Source organism: Bacillus rossius, chromosome 6, assembly GCF_032445375.1.
Source record: "Bacillus rossius redtenbacheri isolate Brsri chromosome 6, Brsri_v3, whole genome shotgun sequence".
Taxonomy (NCBI): Eukaryota; Metazoa; Arthropoda; class Insecta; order Phasmatodea; family Bacillidae; genus Bacillus; species Bacillus rossius.
Genome location: NC_086334.1, coordinates 27,438,316 through 27,456,619, shown reverse-complemented (window position 1 = coordinate 27,456,619; position 18,304 = coordinate 27,438,316). Strand labels below are relative to the sequence as shown.

The 18,304-nt window shown below is 46.0% G+C and overlaps 1 protein-coding gene across 1 annotated transcript in view; it reads right to left on the bottom strand.

Moving 5' to 3' along the window:
* Positions 1-202: 202 nt before the first annotated feature.
* The window catches only part of LOC134533409 (uncharacterized), an 85,694-nt gene continuing 67,592 nt past the window's right edge, over positions 203-18,304 (bottom strand). Inside the window, exons 6-8 of the mRNA XM_063370930.1 lie at positions 9,567-9,866; positions 1,510-2,819; positions 203-563 (exon numbers count right to left, since the gene is read on the bottom strand). Coding sequence (XP_063227000.1) covers positions 203-563; positions 1,510-2,819; positions 9,567-9,866 — 1,971 coding nt within the window. The remainder of the gene's footprint in view (positions 564-1,509; positions 2,820-9,566; positions 9,867-18,304) is intronic.

Sequence of the window (18,304 nt, the reverse complement as noted above, 5' to 3'; positions counted from 1 at the left end):
GATAACATTCCAACGTGACTCCTCCTACACGGTAGTCTCGATGGCGATCACGTCCTGTCGACATAAACTGTCCTTGCCATCGAGAAACTTCTCTGCAGTAACACTTTCCCAAACTGTCACCACGATCTTCTCGTTCACCACTTGGATAACATTCCAACCGCGACTCCTCCTACACGGTAGTCTCGATGGCGACCACGTCCTGTCAACACAAGCTGTCCTTGCCGTCGAGGAACATCTCCTCCGCGGACGTGCGGTACCGCTGTCCCGCGCTGTCGCCGTTGTTGTGCAGGTGGTTGACGTGCAAGTGGTTGGAGCCGCCGGCACTGGCACAGCTCTTCTTCTTCTTGCGCTCGCTGCGGCGGTGCCGGCGGTACTTGACGCACGCCGTGACGGCGATGAGGAGCGCCAGCACCGCCAGCGCGCCGCCGCCGATGGCCACGTACAGCAAGGGCACGGCGAGCTGGTAGGCGCAGTTGGACTCCTCCTCGTCGAAGCCGGAGGGGCAGTGCCGCGAGCCGTCGCACCACAGCGCCGCGCTGATGCACGCGTTCAGCTCCGGGCATCTGCAAGTTCAACGAAAAAAAGTTGTTAATTTCAAACGAATTATTTTAATACATTGACTAAATTTTTTTTCTGATAGAGTGAAGTCAATTTCCTTTTTATCTTCAATAAGGAGCAATCACAAAGTTACAATATTTCAGCAAAGACCGAAATTTCCAAAAAATATATTAATCGGATTTATATACAATATTATTATATTTATAATTTATATCATATCGTATTATTTCACCCTTTTCCAAATTTTATTTTCCAAAAAATAAAAAATAAAAAACAAATTGCAGCATTTTCATAGAATATATTTCTACTTCAGTGGTCCACAATTTACACTGTGGAAATATATTTAGCAAAATAAATCTGAAAATGGGTTTCAATTTAGGATATTAGCTCATTAATTATTAGTGAGATTTAAAATGTGTCCATTCACAGGCTCTGGTGTTGAATACGTTAAGGTGCTATTCCTCTTCTCTCCTGATTTACACACCACCAAAGTCACAGCCCGCGTACAATATGTACTGTACGAGGATTCGCATTACACAACGATGCGTTTAATGTTTACATGGTATTGGGACACTGTAAGTAAATAAAAATTCTAAATGGAAGAGAAATAAATCCCTTTACTTCATCAGTGCGCAGGCATCTGAATGATAATTTGAGGTATTTTCTCAGTGAAAAATAATTTCGCTAACTTATATTCATAAAAATATTTCAGTCAGCTTGAAATTACGGATAGCCAGATGCACGGAAGATAAAATCATGATCTCCAGGCAGTTCCTTGATGGAAAAAAGTTTGAATTCTAGTAAACAATTTTTGTTTTGCATGCTTCTTAAAAACGATATTTGTGATGAAGGAGCATTAAAAGCCATATTTCACATTAATACTGTGCAAGATATCCATAGGAAAGCATATAAATAAACCAGTGAAAAACGAAAAGTAAAGAAACAGCTCACCTGTATGGACAGTCCGGAGGAGAAGTGGAAGAATACATGATGAACGAGCTCGAGGAAGTGAGCAGTGGCCGCTTGGAAACCTCTATCCACGTGACGGAGTAACTGCCAGGCTCCCTCTCCAGGAACTCCACCACGAAGCTCCTAGCATGCGGCGAGAGGAGCAGAAAACTATTACTTATCGAACTGCCATTGTCTGTTCGGTTCCAGCCGTCCGAGAATATTTCCACCACCTGCACCCTGTTGGAAGAGTCGTCCGCCGGGCAGATGACTTTGGGATTCCGCGTGTCGACCCCAGAATACACAACTATGCGGTTCTGTGTGTGACACTGAAGTCCTTGTCTCCCTGTCAGTTCGAACCCGCGTATCTTCAAGTACAAGAAGTTGTTGGATGGGTCTTCGGGCTCTATCAGCCAAGGGAAGTTCACGCAACGGAAAAGACCCACATGCTCTTTATCCCCGGAAGTCTCCAGATGACCATCCATCGCAGACTGCGGATCAGGGATTCTGGACACGGGACTCCTGATCGCAATCTCGCCGCTGGTCCCCCTGAGTCTCCGATCGTCGCCGGAGGCGGAGCACAGGCCGATGTCCAGGTCCAAGGCGTTGAGGAACTGGTACTCCCCTTCGAAGTAGAAGTCGGAGAAGTCCTGCGTGATGTTCATGAGCGTGACGGTGAAGTTGACCTCCACCACGGACGACGCGAGGGTGGTGACGACCAGGGGGTCGGCGAGGCGCGAGCAGAGGCAGTCCCTCGCCAGGCGCACGCCGGGCCACGGCAGCTCCGACACCCACAGCTCGGCGACGACGCCGCTGGAGTTGGCGCGTCTCGGCGAGACGCAGGCCCAGCGGCCCGTGCGGCCGTCCAGGCGGGACTCGCAGGCCCGCTCGCCGAAGCGGGCCCGGTGGAGGGCGAGCCTCACCTTCTCGCCCGGGCCCGCCTCGAAGCGCAGCGTGCAGCTGAGGTTCTGCGCCCCGCCGCGGCCGTACAAGAACACGCTCCTGGGAGACTGGAAGCGACCCGCGGACGCCGCGGAGGAGCTGAAGAGCCGGTCGCAGGGGCCGGCGGGGCCCGGGGCGGGCGCGCCCTCTAGGCTGGTGTCCACGAACTCGTAGCGCAGGGCGAAGCTGACCGGGTAGAGCGCGCTGCCCTGCCGCAGGAACTGCTCCACGGTGAGCTCGGAGCCGGAGGACACGTAGCTCTCGGCCAGCGAGCAGGGTCTGGTGAAGCGCGAGCTGTTGCTCAGCAGGTTGTGGTCGCAGAGTCGCGGTACCTCCTCCTTGCAGAACTCCCCCAGCAGGGTCACGTTGGACTGCAGACACACATGCGCCCCCCGCGAACCATCAGCTAGAGACCTGCAAAATTCGCGGATTCATTGACCTCTAGGATAGACTCCGCAGTCCTTCAAATACTCGCGGAAATGACACCTGTTCATTGGCTACTGACGCGTGAGACGTCTCAACTAGGCTGTCCGTAATTCGGCACTTTCTTGGTTTAGGGTTTTTCCCATTGGCTCACAGTTCCCCGGATAAAATGTGGGCCAATCGCAGGAGCGGTACGAAGGTATAGTTGTTTTGATGCTAGACTATCGCGAAATGAATCCGCGAATTTTGCATGTCTCTAACCATCACCCTTTACTCACTAGCTTAACGTCTAGTCACCACCAATGGGATCTTAGTATAACATTTTTGAGTCATTGGCAAGCCTTGTGAATATAAATCTGACCTACTATTTGCTGGTATGATTTCGAGAAGTCTTGTGAAACTGAAACCAGCAATTGATGGTTTTTCAAAACTATGACCTGCCGATTTCAAATCCAGTTATTTACCTTTACACCAACTCGCTCAGCATTAAAGTACTAATCAGGTTTTACCTGTTAAAAAAATCTCATATAGAAGAGTCGATTAATTTATTTTAGGCTTGCGTATGAAATTTAAAAATCTACCTTTAATTTTTTATGTAAAGAATAATTATCAGCACCTCTATCCTCCTCAATTATTTATTGTAGAAAATTGTAAACCACTAATTATACCTATTTATAAATGGCACAATAAAGGCTAATAAAGGAAGCTATCCCGTTATTACAGCGACTTCATGATACAAAAATAGTACAGAAATAATAAATAATTAATAAATATTATAAAAACAATAGGTAAGTTTGGGTTAGTATGTATCAAAGTGTTTGGTTTGCTGTGGTAGTGAACAGTCCACTAAAGAAACGGACAAATATACCGAAAATTGTAATAATTTTTTAAGAAAAAGGAGAATAAAAATGATTGGTGATACGTTCAATGGAGCCTACACTGAACCCAAGGCGTTTAATAACAAGAGTGGTTCCACATGAGTTTCCCGTTGCTTTCCATAAGTTATACGGTCATAAAGGGACCAACATAACTAATCTGGATCGAGGAAGGAAAATTTTGAAAAGATGCCCTAATTTACCATCCAACATGACACACGTGACTGATAGTGTTATTGGCGAGAAGCCGTTCATATCGAAGCCCAGAATTTTCTTCTAAGCAGCTTGCATAAAACTTAATAATCAAAGAAATAATTTTAATTTTTCTTTTTTATGTTGAAATTTTATTTAAAGAACAACTAGCAGAATGGATACGGGTAAATATGATTGTAACATTACATTTTTAAACATAAAAAAGCAGAAAATAATTTTACATTGTTTTAATGTTCTAACAATCGTTCTAATACATAGTTCTATGTATAATTATTTTCTGTTGTATTATGTTTCAAAATGTATTGCTACAAAACTTTGCTCAGATTCACCCTTTGATCCTATCTCTCCAGTGATTAAAATATATATACATTTTAAAATCACAGTGAAATTAAAAGTATGCTACCAGAGAAAGAAAATCCATTCCTAAATATTAGAGACATTACATAATTTTAACCATCCAGGCAAAGATAGATATATCTTTAATTTTAAAATGACAGGGAGAACAGCTACGGTTTTGGGAAGCAAGGAGGCATAGACGCGCGAGGGATGGCTGTGCGAAACAGAGAGGTACTTGCGATGTGGAGCAGAGTGGTACCTGCGATGTGTAGCAGAGGGGTACCTGCGATGTGGAACAGAGGAGGTACCTGCTGATGTGGAGCAGAGGAGGTACCTGCGATGTGGAGCAGAGGGGTACCTGCGATGTGGAGCAGAGGGGTAACTGTGATGGGGAGCAGAGGGGTACCTGTGATGTGGAGCAGAGGGGTACCTGCGATGTGTAGCAGAGGGGTACCTGAAATGTGTAGCAGAGGGGTACCTGTGATGTGGAGCAGAGGGGTACCTGTGATAGGGAGCAGAGGGGTACCTGTGATGTGTAGCAGAGGGGTACCTGCGATGTGGAGCAGAGGGGTACCTGTGATGGGGAGCAGAGGGATACCTGCGATGTGTAGCAGAGGAGGTACCTGCGATGTGTAGCAGAAGGGTACCTGTGATGGGGAGCAGAGGGGTACCTGTGATGGGGAGCAGAGGGGTACCTGTGATGTGGAGCAGAGGGGTACCTGTGATGGGGAGCAGAGGGGTACCTGTGATGGGGTGCAGAGGGGTACCTGTGATGTGTAGCAGAGGAGTACCTGCGATGTGGAGCAGAGGGGTACCTGTGATGGGGAGCAGATGGGTACCTGCGATGTGTAGCAGAGGAGGTACCTGCGATGTGTAGCAGAAGGGTACCTGTGATGGGGAGCAGAGGGGTACCTGTGATGGGGAGCAGAGGGGTACCTGTGATGTGGAGCAGAGGGGTACCTGTGATGGGGAGCAGAGGGGTACCTGTGATGTGGAGCAGAGGGGTACCTGTGATGGGGAGCAGAGGGGTACCTGTGATGTGTAGCAGAGGGGTACCTGTGATGTGGAGCAGAGGGGTACCTGTGATGGGGAGTAGATGGGTACCTGCGATTTGGATCAGAGGGGTACCTGCGATGGAGAGCAGAGGAGGTACCTGCTATGTGGAGCAGAGGGGTACCTGCTATGGGGAGCAGAGGGGGTACCTGCGATGGGGAGCAGAGGAGGTACCTGCTTGGGGAGCAGAGGGTACCTGTGATGGGGAGTAGAGGGGTACCTGCGATGGGGAGAAGAGGGGTACCTGTGATGGGGAGTAGAGGAGTACCTACGATGTGGACCAGAGGGGTACCTGCGATGGAGAGCAGAGGAGGTACCTGCTATGTGGAGCAGAGGGGTACCTGCTATGGGGAGCATAGGGGGTACCTGCGATGGGGAGCAGAGGAGGTACCTGCGATGGGGAGCAGAGGGGTACCTGTGATGGGGAGTAGAGGGGTACCTGCGATGGGGAGTAGAGGGGTACCTGTGATGGGGAGTAGAGGGGTACCTGCGATGTGGAGCAGAGGGGTACCTGCGATGGGCAGCAGAGGGGGTACCTGCGATGGGGAGTAGAGGGGTACCTGCGATGGAGAGCAGAGGAGGTACCTGCTATGTGGAGCAGAGGGGTACCTGCTATGGGGAGCAGAGGGGGTACCTGCTATGTGGAGCAGAGGGGTACCTGCGATGGGGAGTAGAGGGGTACCTGCGATGGGGAGCAGAGGGGGTACCTGCGATAGGGAGCAGAGGAGGTACCTGCGATGGGGAGTAGAGGGGTACCTGCGATTGGGAGCAGAGGGGGTACCTGCGATGGGGAGCAGAGGAGGTACCTGCTATGGGGAGCAGAGGGGGTACCTGCGATGGGGAGCAGAGGAAGTACCTGCGATGGGGAGTAGAGGGGTACCTGCGATGGGGAGCAGAGGGGGTACCTGCGATGGGGAGCAGAGGAGGTACCTGCTATGGAGAGCAGAGGGGGTACCTGCGATGGGGAGCAGAGGAGGTACCTGCGATGGGGAGCAGAGGGGTACCTGTGATGGGGAGTAGAGGGGTACCTGCGATGGGGAGTAGAGGGGTACCTGCGATGGGAAGTAGAGGGGTACCTGCGATGGGGAGCAGAGGGGGTACCTGCGATGGGGAGCAGAGGAGGTACCTGCTATGGGGAGCAGAGGGAGTACCTGCGATTGGGAGTAGAGGGGTACCTGCTATGTGGAGCAGAGGGGTACCTGCGATGGGGAGTAGAGTGGTACCTGCGATGGGGAGCAGAGGGGGTACCTGCTATGTGGAGCAGAGGGGTACCTGTGATGGGGAGCAGAGGGGTACCTGTGATGTGGAGCAGAGGGGTACCTGCGATGTGGAGCAGAGGGGTACCTGCGATGGGCAGCAGAGTGGGTACCTGCGATGGGGAGTAGAGGGGTACCTGCGATGGAGAGCAGAGGAGGTACCTGCTATGTGGAGCAGAGGGGTACCTGCTATGGGGAGCAGAGGAGGTACCTGCGATGGGGAGTAGAGGGGTACCTGCGATGGGGAGCAGAGGGGGTACCTGCGATTGGGAGCAGAGGAGGTACCTGCTATGGAGAGCAGAGGGGGTACCTGCGATGGGGAGCAGAGGAGGTACCTGCGATGGGGAGCAGAGGGGTACCTGTGATGGGGAGTAGAGGGGTACCTGCGATGGGGAGTAGAGGGGTACCTGCGATGGGGAGTAGAGGGGTACCTGCGATGGGGAGCAGAGGGGGTATCTGCGATGGGGAGCAGAGGAGGTACCTGCTATGGGGAGCAGAGGGGGTACCTTCTATGTGGAGCAGAGGGGTACCTGCGATGGGGAGTAGAGGGGTACCTGCGATGGGGAGCAGAGGGGGTACCTGCGATGGGGAGTAGAGGGGTACCTGCTATGTGGAGCAGAGGGGTACCTGCGATGGGGAGTAGAGGGGTACCTGCGATGGGGAGCAGAGGGGGTACCTGCGATGGGGAGCAGAGGAGGTACCTGCTATCTGGAGCAGAGGGGGTACCTGCGATGGGGAGTAGAGGGGTACCTGCTATGTGGAGCAGAGGGGTACCTGCGATGGGGAGCAGAGGAGGTACCTGCTATGGGGAGCAGAGGGGGTACCTGCGATGGGGAGTAGAGGGGTACCTGCTATGTGGAGCAGAGGGGTACCTGCGATGGGGAGTAGAGGGGTACCTGCGATGGGGAGCAGAGGGGGTACCAAATATGTGGAGCAGAGGGGTACCTGCGATGGGGAGTACAGGGGTACCTGCGATGGGGAGTAGAGGGGTACCTGCTATGTGGAGCAGAGGATGTACCTGCGATGGGGAGTAGAGGGGTACCTGCGACGGGGAGCAGAAGGGGTACCTGCTATGTGGAGCATAGGGGTACCTGCGATGGGGAGTAGAGGGGCACCTGCCTTGGGGAGCAGAAGGGGTACCTGCGATGGGGAGCAGAGGAGGTACCTGCTATGGGGAGCAGAGGGGGTACCTGCGATGGGGTGTAGAGGGGTACCTGCTATGTGCAGCAGAGGGGTACCTGCGATGGGGAGTAGAGGGGCACCTGCGATGGGGAGCAGAGGGGGTACCTGCGATGGGGAGCAGAGGAGGTACCTGCTATGGGGAGCAGAGGGGGTACCTGCGATGGGCAGTAGAGGGGTACCTGCTATGTGGAGCAGAGGGGTACCTGCGATGGGGAGTAGAGGGGTACCTGCGATGGGGAGTAGAGGGGTACCTGCGATGGGGAGCAGAGGGGGTACCTGCGATGGGGAGCAGAGGAGGTACCTGCGATGGGGAGTAGAGGGGTACCTGCGATGGGGAGCAGAGGGGGGTACCTGCGATGGGGAGCAGAGGAGGTACCTGCTATGGGGAGCAGAGGGGGTAACTGCGATGGGGAGCAGAGGAGGTACCTGCGATGGGGAGCAGAGGGGTACCTGCGATGGGGAGCAGAGGAGGTACCTGCGATGGGGAGCAGAGGGGGTACCTGCGATGGGGAGCAGAGGGGGTACCTGCGATGGGGAGCAGAGGAGGTTCCTGCGATGGGGAGTAGAGGAGGTACCTGCGATGGGGAGCAGAGGGGGTACCTGCGATGGGGAGCAGAGGGGTACCTGCGATGGGGAGCAGAGGAGGTACCTGCGATGGGGAGCAGAGGGGGTACCTGCGATGGGGAGCAGAGGGGTACCTGCGATGGGGAGAAGAGGAGGTACCTGCGATGGGGAGCAGAGGAGGTACCTGCGCTGGGGAGCAGAGGGGTACCTGCGATGGGGAGAAGAGGAGGTACCTGCGATGGGGAGCAGAGGAGGTACCTGCGCTGGGGAGCAGAGGGGTACCTGCGATGGGGAGTAGAGGGGTACCTGCGATGGGGAGCAGAGGGGGTACCTGCGATGGGGAGCAGAAGGGTACCTGCGATGGGGAGCAGAGGAGGTACCTGCGATGGGGAGCAGAGGAGGTACCTGCGCTGGGGAGCAGAAGAGTACCTGCGATGGGGAGTAGAGGGGTACCTGCGATGGGGAGCAGAGGGGGTACCTGCGATGGGGAGCAGAGAGGTACCTGCGATGGGGAGCAGAGGATGTACCTGCGATGGGGAGCAGAGGAGGTACCTGCGATGGGGAGTAGAGGGGTACCTGCGATGGGGAGCAGAGGGGGTACCTGCGATGGGGAGCAGAGGAGGTACCTGCGATGGGGAGCAGAGGAGGTACCTGCGATGGGGAGCAGAGGGGTACCTGTGATGGGGAGTAGAGGGGTACCTGCGATGTGGAGCAGAGGGGTACCTGCGATGGGGAGTAGAGGGGGTACCTGCGATGGGGAGTAGAGGAGGTATCTGCGATGGGGAGCAGAGGGGTACCTGCGATGGGGAGCAGAGGAGGTACCTGCGATGGGGAGCAGAGGAGGTACCTGCGATGGGGAGCAGAGGAGGTACCTGAGATGGGGAGCAGAGGAGGTACCTGCGATGGGGAGCAGAGGAGGTACCTGCGATGGGGAGTAGAGGGGTACCTGCGATGGGGAGCAGAGGGGGTACCTGCGATGGGGAGCAGAGGAGGTACCTGCGATGGGGAGCAGAGGGGTACCTGTGATGGGGAGTAGAGGGGTACCTGCGATGTGGATCAGAGGGGTACCTGCGATGGGGAGCAGAGGAGGTACCTGCTATGGGGAGCAGAGGGGGTACCTGCGATGGGGAGCAGAGGGGTACCTGCGCTGGGGAGCAGAGGGGTACCTGCGATGGGGAGCAGAGGAGGTACCTGCGATGTGGAGCAGAGGAGGTACCTGCGAGGGCGCGGCCCACCCGGCGGCGGCGCGGCCGTCCCAGACGCGCAGGCGCGCGTTGCAGTCGGACGTGAGGTCGTACACGGCCGGGTCGGCGCTCGCCGCGTGGTACTTGACGAACGACAGCCACACGGTCTCGTGGCGGCGGCCCTGGAAGTGGTAGCGGCACGTGGTGTTGGGCGGCAGCGAGTGGCGCGGGTTCTGCAGCGTGCCCCACGACGAGTCGAAGCTGGTCAGCAGGAACTCGCAGCGGCCGCCGTCGCGCACGTACGACTGCGAGCGCGCGTCCACGTACACCACCTTCAAGCCGTCAGCAGTGCGTGAGCGCCTCGTCCGAAGCAGCGGGAAGGTATAGTAATGTGTATAGGAAGGTATATTCCATGGGTACAGTAAGAACACAATTAATTTTGGTAGACACTTTATTATATATTTATACAACCCGGTGATTAACTATTAAATTTGACTGAAAATAACCCGTTAAATTATTTGCATTGCACGACATAATCTGTTATTACTTTTAATTATTTTTGTACAGCCTATAGTAATCAAAACTTTTACACTCATACTTAGTATGTTCAAAACACATATAGAACTTGCTTTGGTTTCTAAGAATAGTTTTTTTTTAACCAACTGCTATTTTGTCTGTAAAAAAAAAGCGACGTTCTTGCTGCGTGGCTATCTTCGTAGCTTAAGTTTTTTGTGAGCTCGCGACTTGCGTTTGCGAGTCATGATAAAAATAAATTAATGTCACTAAAAAAAAATCTATCCATAACATAAAATCAAATTGATAAATAACAAGATCAGCTTAAACCAGAACACATGTAAAGTCAAATGTTAGAGAAATAGATAACTGTTATTAGCGCCGTTAAATTGCTAACCGCCGCGAACTCCACTAAGCGGACGTGTCTCAACTAGGAGAAGGAGAATAAGTTACAAGACCTTAAAATATGATCGTGTGGCAGGCACAGAGAAATTACACACACTCACTGTGAATTTACCTCTTTTAAACTCCAATAGGGATGGAATTTCACAGTAATATGTGGCCTATGTGTTGATCCAGATTGTGAATTAGCTGTATGCCAAACCCTTATCAGAAATCGTTCAGCAGTTTGGGTGTGATTGATTAAAAAACATTCATACTAACTCACAAATTTTCGCATTTGTATTTTACTTGCCAGTATTTATCCATTTTTTTTTTCAACTGAAAACTTCTTAAGCCGCTTTGAGCGATTTTTGGTATGGGCAAAAGGTATGGGTTCGCGTCGCCGACATGCTAGGGACGTGTTGAGCCAGACTGGCGACGCGCAGCGGCCTGTGTTCATACATACGCATATATACACTAATACATTGTATATACTTGACTGTATCATGTGCGTGTTGGACTCTTTTTTGGATGGGTAAATCCTTGTGAGTTCGCGTCACCGACATGCTATAGTAGCAGTAAATGTAGTTAAATTGACCGAGTTGAGCGATTTTCTTTTATTTATTTACGTAAGGAATGTTGATTATTTGTAGATTTAGGTAAGTTCATAGTTTTTCTGATTTTTCAGGGATGAAACTTCATTTATTCTAATTTTAAAGTTATAAATTTTTCATATAATTTTTTTTCTCAAGTAAATTTTAACTTTATTGTGTGGTAGGTACTACATATTGCGAGTATTGGCTATTTTTTAGTAGGTAGTTAAGTTGAGGTTATGTGTTTAGATTATTTATTTATAAAAGGTAATGTTGATTATTTGTGGATTTAAGTTCATAATTGTTTTGTTTTTTTTCAATGATGAAACTTCATTTTTTTATAATTTTCAAAGTTATTATTGGTAAGGGGAAAAATTTTGGGTTCGCGTCACCGATATGCTAGTGATATAATACCAAAATCATTTTCTTACGTACATCTGACGTAGAAATGATGTCATATTACACCTTTAAAAAGAAATTTTAAGTTTTCACTTCAGTCGACAGTTCCCATGACTGTCTTTTCGTATTTATTTTTATATTTTAAAATGGCATTATTTGTACAGTCCTGGTATATTTTGGGAAAGCTAGTTGGCGGAACATTCAGTTTGTTCGGGGCGGTGCATGGTCCTGTGACGTCAGGAGGCGACGCTAGCGCTGGAGAGAGAGAGTGCGGCGGCGCGAGGGAACTCGGGGGCCCGCGAGTGAGGAGCGCGACGAGGTCAAATACACTAGAGACTAATACCGGACAGCTCCAAGAAATTTGTGTGAAAACCTTGCGCTGCTGTCACGTCAGTCCGATAGATGGCAAACGGTATGCTGCCCAGTATGAACAATGTAGCCTATCTGTTAAATACATATGGTACCAACATTATGGCAACAAAAATAACTTTCTTTTCTCTTGGAAAAACTTTTTTTTTTTTTTAAATCATAGTACAGATCTATGAGAGATATGAAACTCCAGTTCTTAAATTTTTTAAAATTAAATTAATAATGTTTGACACCAGATAATATAATATATATAATTTGACACTATATATAAAAAAATATGTTTGTAGTTACACCTCTTTCCGCTAGGTTATTTTTCACACTCTCGCCTGCGTTGTTAGTATAGAGCTGTCCGGTATTAGTCTCTAGTGTATTTGACGATGTGGCAGCGCGCGTGGCGACGGCAGTGAAGCGAGTCACTGCCGCGGTCGGTCACTGTCGCATGGTCCCGTGGTCAACTAGCGCACTGACGGGCAGTGGTGTGCGGCCCGCGAAACCAGTGCAACTTCGCTGACGAATACCGAAAAGGGGCGGATGGTTTCCGTGGCTGGCCTTAGCGGCCTTCCCGGACAGGTGAGCTGCAACAAGTGGTTCGCAAGAGGCCTACACTGAGAAAAAGGTTTTGTTTGAATCAAACAAATATTTGTTTATATATGGCGAAACAAATATTTACTTGGTGGAACAAAATATTTTGTTAGCTTAACCAAACTCGGTAAGAAACAAAAATTATTTGTTACACCTAACCAAATATACATTTGAGTTTACAGCATCATTTTGTTGGGTCGACAGAATCTTTCCTACTACAGTATATTTGTTTGAATTAACAAAATATATTTATTTCGCCACATACAAACACATATTTTGTTGAGGCAAACAAACCTTTCTCTCAGTGTACGCCCCAGACCTGCCTCGCGATCCTCAACACTGTTTATTTTCTGGGTGACCGGAGCGCATTTATAATAAAATAACACAGCTCCAGTTTTTGACCCAACCCGTATATGACGTCATCAACATATTGCGCGCGGTTAAACACCACTATTGAAGGAACTATTAGGTATTAATAATTTTAAGGTCCGATAGTTAGGTTTTTTTTAAAACAAAGTTTTAGTTTGGCAAAAATGTGTAGTAAAATTATCATTTTCCTGTACCACATAGTTTACTCATTAACCAACCTCCTTCCTCCTTACTGTCATTTGGCGAGTCTTAAAAATAACTTCATCCGTAGGACGGAAGTTCACACAAAGATGCAATTAAACGGTTGGGGGAACTGTAACAACCCCACAGGCTTACAGAAACATCCACCTAGTTTCCCATTTGGTGGGTGGCTAGTCATCTGACTACTTAACTTGTGTAGCTCCTGCTAACTACAGAATAAGGTTTCATTTGTAAGTAAATATATCCAAATATATATAGGTATTATGACAACAGAAGAAGTGGCTTTAGGACTTCTTTAAAATTGAGTTTTTTTTATAGCTATTCGGTCATTACTGTCTCTTCGTGAGACCATTAAACATTCCTTTCTAGTTTTTACCGTCTGTTGAAGTTCTTCCGGACTCTTGTTTATTTTTTCTTACTCACCACCGATCCAAGATATTTTACTGCCATTCCGTTCTTATTTTGCCTTCCATTATTCCCAGCATCAGAATTTACTTCAGCGAGTCTTTCGTGCTAATTTCATGGCTAAAGTATTTGAGTTCTGCTGTCGGTAATTTTTTTTCTGCCAGAGAGCAGTAATGGTGGTCTTCCATTCACACTTAGGTATTTGTTTGACCTCTTCACAGAGTCCATGAATTTCTCGGCACTTTCCTTCGTCAATACAATTCAAAGAGTTTAATTCATCGGTGATCGGCCTTTCAAATTGATAAACTTTCACAGCCATTTTAGTTAGTACTGGGAATACCACATCCTTAATTACACAGATATTAGTTGGTAAGGTAATATCCTTACTTTTGAGGACTTAGTGCAGTTTTGAAACATTTCTTCTTTGAAGAAGTAAGTATTTATTTATATTCTGACTAAAAGGTTGTATAAATTTCTAGCTTAGAAAATATTAATAGAAAAACCGCTTATTGTTTGCCTTCATCTATTTGCCATAAAGCGAAAGAACCAGTCACAATAACTTTTTTTGTTAATGCTGATGTTCAGGCTTACTTCCTTGACCTTCAACATTACACTTATCAACCTTTTTTTACTTTCTTTTATGATTGTGATTCTTGCAGAACTGAGGTTGTCAATGTTCCTTAAAGCAATTTTTATATTTTATATAGCAAGAATTTCCTAAGGTGTTTTTTCCATACATGCAAAATGAAAAAAGGTGATAACATAAGCAGTTTTTCTTAATTATAACCTACATGCCTTTAAACCAGTTCTTTAGTATATGAATGAGATCATTCGGTATTCCCATATATTTAAGAGTCGGTCAAAATTTATTGTGATCTACACAGTCAAACTTATTGGCATAATTTACGAAACATTACTTATGTCCTTCTGCTACTCCTTATATTATTTCCGTGATATCTGGTTTCTATAGTTCTGCGAAAGCCAGCTTGTTAGTATAGAATCCTCGATTGGACGATTGGTTAAGTCTAATTTGTGGGATATTAAGTATTACTTTTCTAGCAAGTTATTTGAATGCGATAGTTCGATTGTTTAAATACTCGTTGGTACTGTCAGTTTTTTCGAAAGGGTATGTAGCCTCTACTGGTTTATTCCGGTAGAACTACCAATGTTTTAATTTTTTTTGCATATGATATTGCTGGTTAACTGTATATCTTAGATAACCTTTAATAACGGATTGACGTTTATCTTCATTATACAGGATACCTAGAAATGACGCATGTCCAAAAAAAACATAAAAAATGTTAAACCAATCTTCCTTTTGCAAGAAAAATTAAAAGAACTTAACTACAACGATTGCGGAGGGGTCTAAATCTGATATCATACTAGAAGCAGCACGTTTTAATAACATCGTCTTCGAGAATTTCGAACATCGTTTTCACTATTTTTATGTTTGCTGAACTTTCTATTTGACTTCACTTTCTAGAATTACTGGCACGGACTCGAATATATAATAACAACCATTATCACCGAATATATTTTCCTTCTTAAATATATATTTTGCGTATTATTTTCAACATTTGTTAATTTATTTTGCGTCTATTATGTATGTGCATTATTTTTATTTATTTTCACCCCGTTTATTGCACGGAATTTTCCATATGGGCGTGAAAATGTAAGATAGTGGAAATTAATTTTTACTGTGCTCTGATATTGGCCTAAAGGTAGACCCAAAGTATAAGTTATTAAAAAAATAATTAAGCCATTTATATTTACTTTCCCACATGAATGAAAGAATATGGTTTTATTTAGACAAATCTTCTGGTTACCGAATACCGCTGAAAAACAGAATATTAAAAAATTTTCTATAAAAACGGTTTACTAAACACCTAATATTTTCTATTGGTAATTCTGCAACGGCAATCTGTAGGAATGTCAGTAGAAAAACAATTCCTAAGAAATGTATTAATTGGTCGCTGAATTAATATAAATAAATCCTTAATAGGTATCCATGATGTTTTTAGTACCTATGCTTAAAAACAGGCATTTAATAAATGCTTTTATAAAAAAATTTTAAACAGTTTACAATGCATATAACAGTCCTGGAGCATATAATAATTGAGCTTATAATGCCGCAATGGTAGCGACGGAATTTAAACCTTACCCGTTTCTGTAGTATTATTTATACCGTAAAATAAATTGTAATTATTAGGAGCCAGCTGAAGATAAGTATTAAGTTTGCATGATTATCACAGCATGATAAACGTTCATTAATTGTACTTCATATATTTAGCCTTTAGGCAATGGATTTTGTAGGCATCTATAAGGAAATAAACTCGCGAAGTAAGTCCGTTAAAAAAGTCTCCGAAAGTTAATTAACCGTTTGCTTTGAAATTTCTACACGATTTCGCATTCGAATATATACGCGCGCGTCACACATATGACAGGTAAAAAAAAAAAATATAAAAATATATAGGTAGGTAAAAAAAAACATAGAATTTTTATTATGTTCGACGCTATAGAGTTCCATACATAGAGATACAGAGAGATATAAAGATGTAGAAAATAGAGAAGAGAGATATAGATATTTACAGATAGAGAGATATATAATTAGAGAGAGATGCTTTGTATATGTGTTCCTACTTCAAATAAATTACTATATACAGGGGTGCCCACTAGGGGGATTAACGACGCAGACTGCGTCATTAAAATTTCAGGGGGGGGGGGGTTAAAAGACGAGAGAAATGTATATATTATTTACATAATTATAGCTTCTAATGTGAAAATACGTTTCTGGTGCTTTTATAATTGAAAGGGATCTTGTAAATCAATTTGGCAACCCCGCACTTTCCTCAACAAAAGCAGTTTGGCATCTGTCGGTTCAGGATGGAAATATTACCTGATATGACCAACATTATTATTAGAAAATCAGTTGTAATTAATGCAAAATGTGATAAAATATAATACTAAAAAAGTATATTATAAAATAATTGAGTAAATCATTGAGAAAATGGCATTAAAAAATTTCGGGGGGGGGGGGGGGCTGCATCATTAGGTTAGGGGGGGTGAGTCATAGTGTTTGGGGGGGCACCTCTGCTCTATATATATATATATATATATATATATATATAGGCATTGTAACGCAGGCTAGGCAATAGCTAGTTGAAAATAATATGACGGACAATGTTTGTGATGGAATGAGTGTTGTTGGTAGTGCATGATAACCGTGTGAATGGCGAGGAAAGTGCCCTTGCTCCTCCACGCGGGAGCAGGTCGGGCCGAGCGCAGGTCACGAGGCAGTTGAAGCCGCACAATGGGAGGAGACAGGCGCCGCGGGAGGACCACGCGTCGCCATGGAAGACCGCGGCGAGAGCACAGCCGGAGGACGGGCCATGGGACCGGAGGCTATTCGTGTTCTCTGGAGCGTTAGTCCAAGCAAAGGCGCAGGGTTACTCCGCTGGGCTCTCCTCGCGTGCATTTTAAAAGCCCACCCCAAACCCCCAACCCCTTTTTTCTTTCCTTTTTTCCCCCCTCTCCTTTTAGGATAAATAGGCCATTCAGCCGGCATATTTTATGCGAAAGACCAGGCTTATTCCGAAACATTAAATAATGTAGGGTTTCACAATACGTGTAACGTCCGTGCAACACGGAACTGAAGATAAATCCCCCTCGGAAAAAAAGGGGGTTTCTGCTCCCACAAAGACCGCGGAGAGAAAAAAAAACGAAAGAGGGAGTCTTTTTATATTGCCGGGATCTTTATACCCAAGAGAGAGGAACAATACAAGTCTGAAACAATTTACATTATTTTTCAGCTTTTGTTTACGTTCTGCGTGGATTTTAAAATACTCCGGGGCATTGGACGCATTGAAGTGCACGTTTCATTACAGCATGTGAAGAGATTCAATGTGTTATTTTGGACATGTGCCATTGCTGGGAACACTGTAAGTCGGGCACAAACAGAATATTTTTTTGCCTGAGGACGGGAGCAGATCTCAACTTCCGAAACGTTGTAATTGTTGTCTACTCCTTTCGTCGTTGTGCTGTCCAGAATATCTGTTTTGTCACATCGTTGGGTTTCGTCTGTTCGTCTCTGTGTTTTCATTTGGTTGTCCAATTTATCTGTTTATATCATCGTTGGGTTCGTCTGTGTGTTACTGTGTTTTCCAAGGTAGTTATTTTGTCTTAATTTACTGTTCTTGTTACTTACTACTGTCTCGTAGTTGGTTAGCTTACTGTGTCCATCTGTGCTGTTATAAGTTTTTGACTAATTTCTTCAACGGAATTTTCTGTGCTTTTTATGTTGTTTTTTTACATCATCTGATTTTAGCTTGTTTCCTGTGCGTTTACATGTTCATCTTTTTTGTCCGCTATTGAGGTTTCTTATGACATACAATGTGACCAGCGATGGCGTTGTCCAAAACTACATCTTGAATCATCTTCCCCATTGCAATAACCAAACATAGAACGTAGTGTATGTATAAGAGATCAGTTATAAATTAATTTGGCTTTTTAAGTACAATCATGTTTACTGCATTTCGTAAAGTGTGTGAAAAAATGTATTAATTAATACTTAAGAGATTTTACCAAAAATTTGTATCTTCCATTTACCCTTGTGTAAAATATAATTTACCAGTTTTAAAGTTCTGACAATATTTAAAAAAAAGACTCGAAAAAACTTTTAAATAAATGTAAGGGGTAGTAACATTTGAATCATGTGTATCCGTAGCTCTATCAGCATTAAGAATATTTAGTTATTTAAGTAATTACTAATAGTTATCTTAGTACAGAGATGAATTTACGACTCCACAAACAAAGAAAAAAATTTAAATATTTCGTTTATTGTATTGAAAGCACTTTAAAAACAATGCATGTTTAGTTATGTACTCAGAAATATATAAAGTTGATAATTAAACTTTGGGTGCGTGAAAAATAATGCGCATCTAATTTACACTTATTTTAAA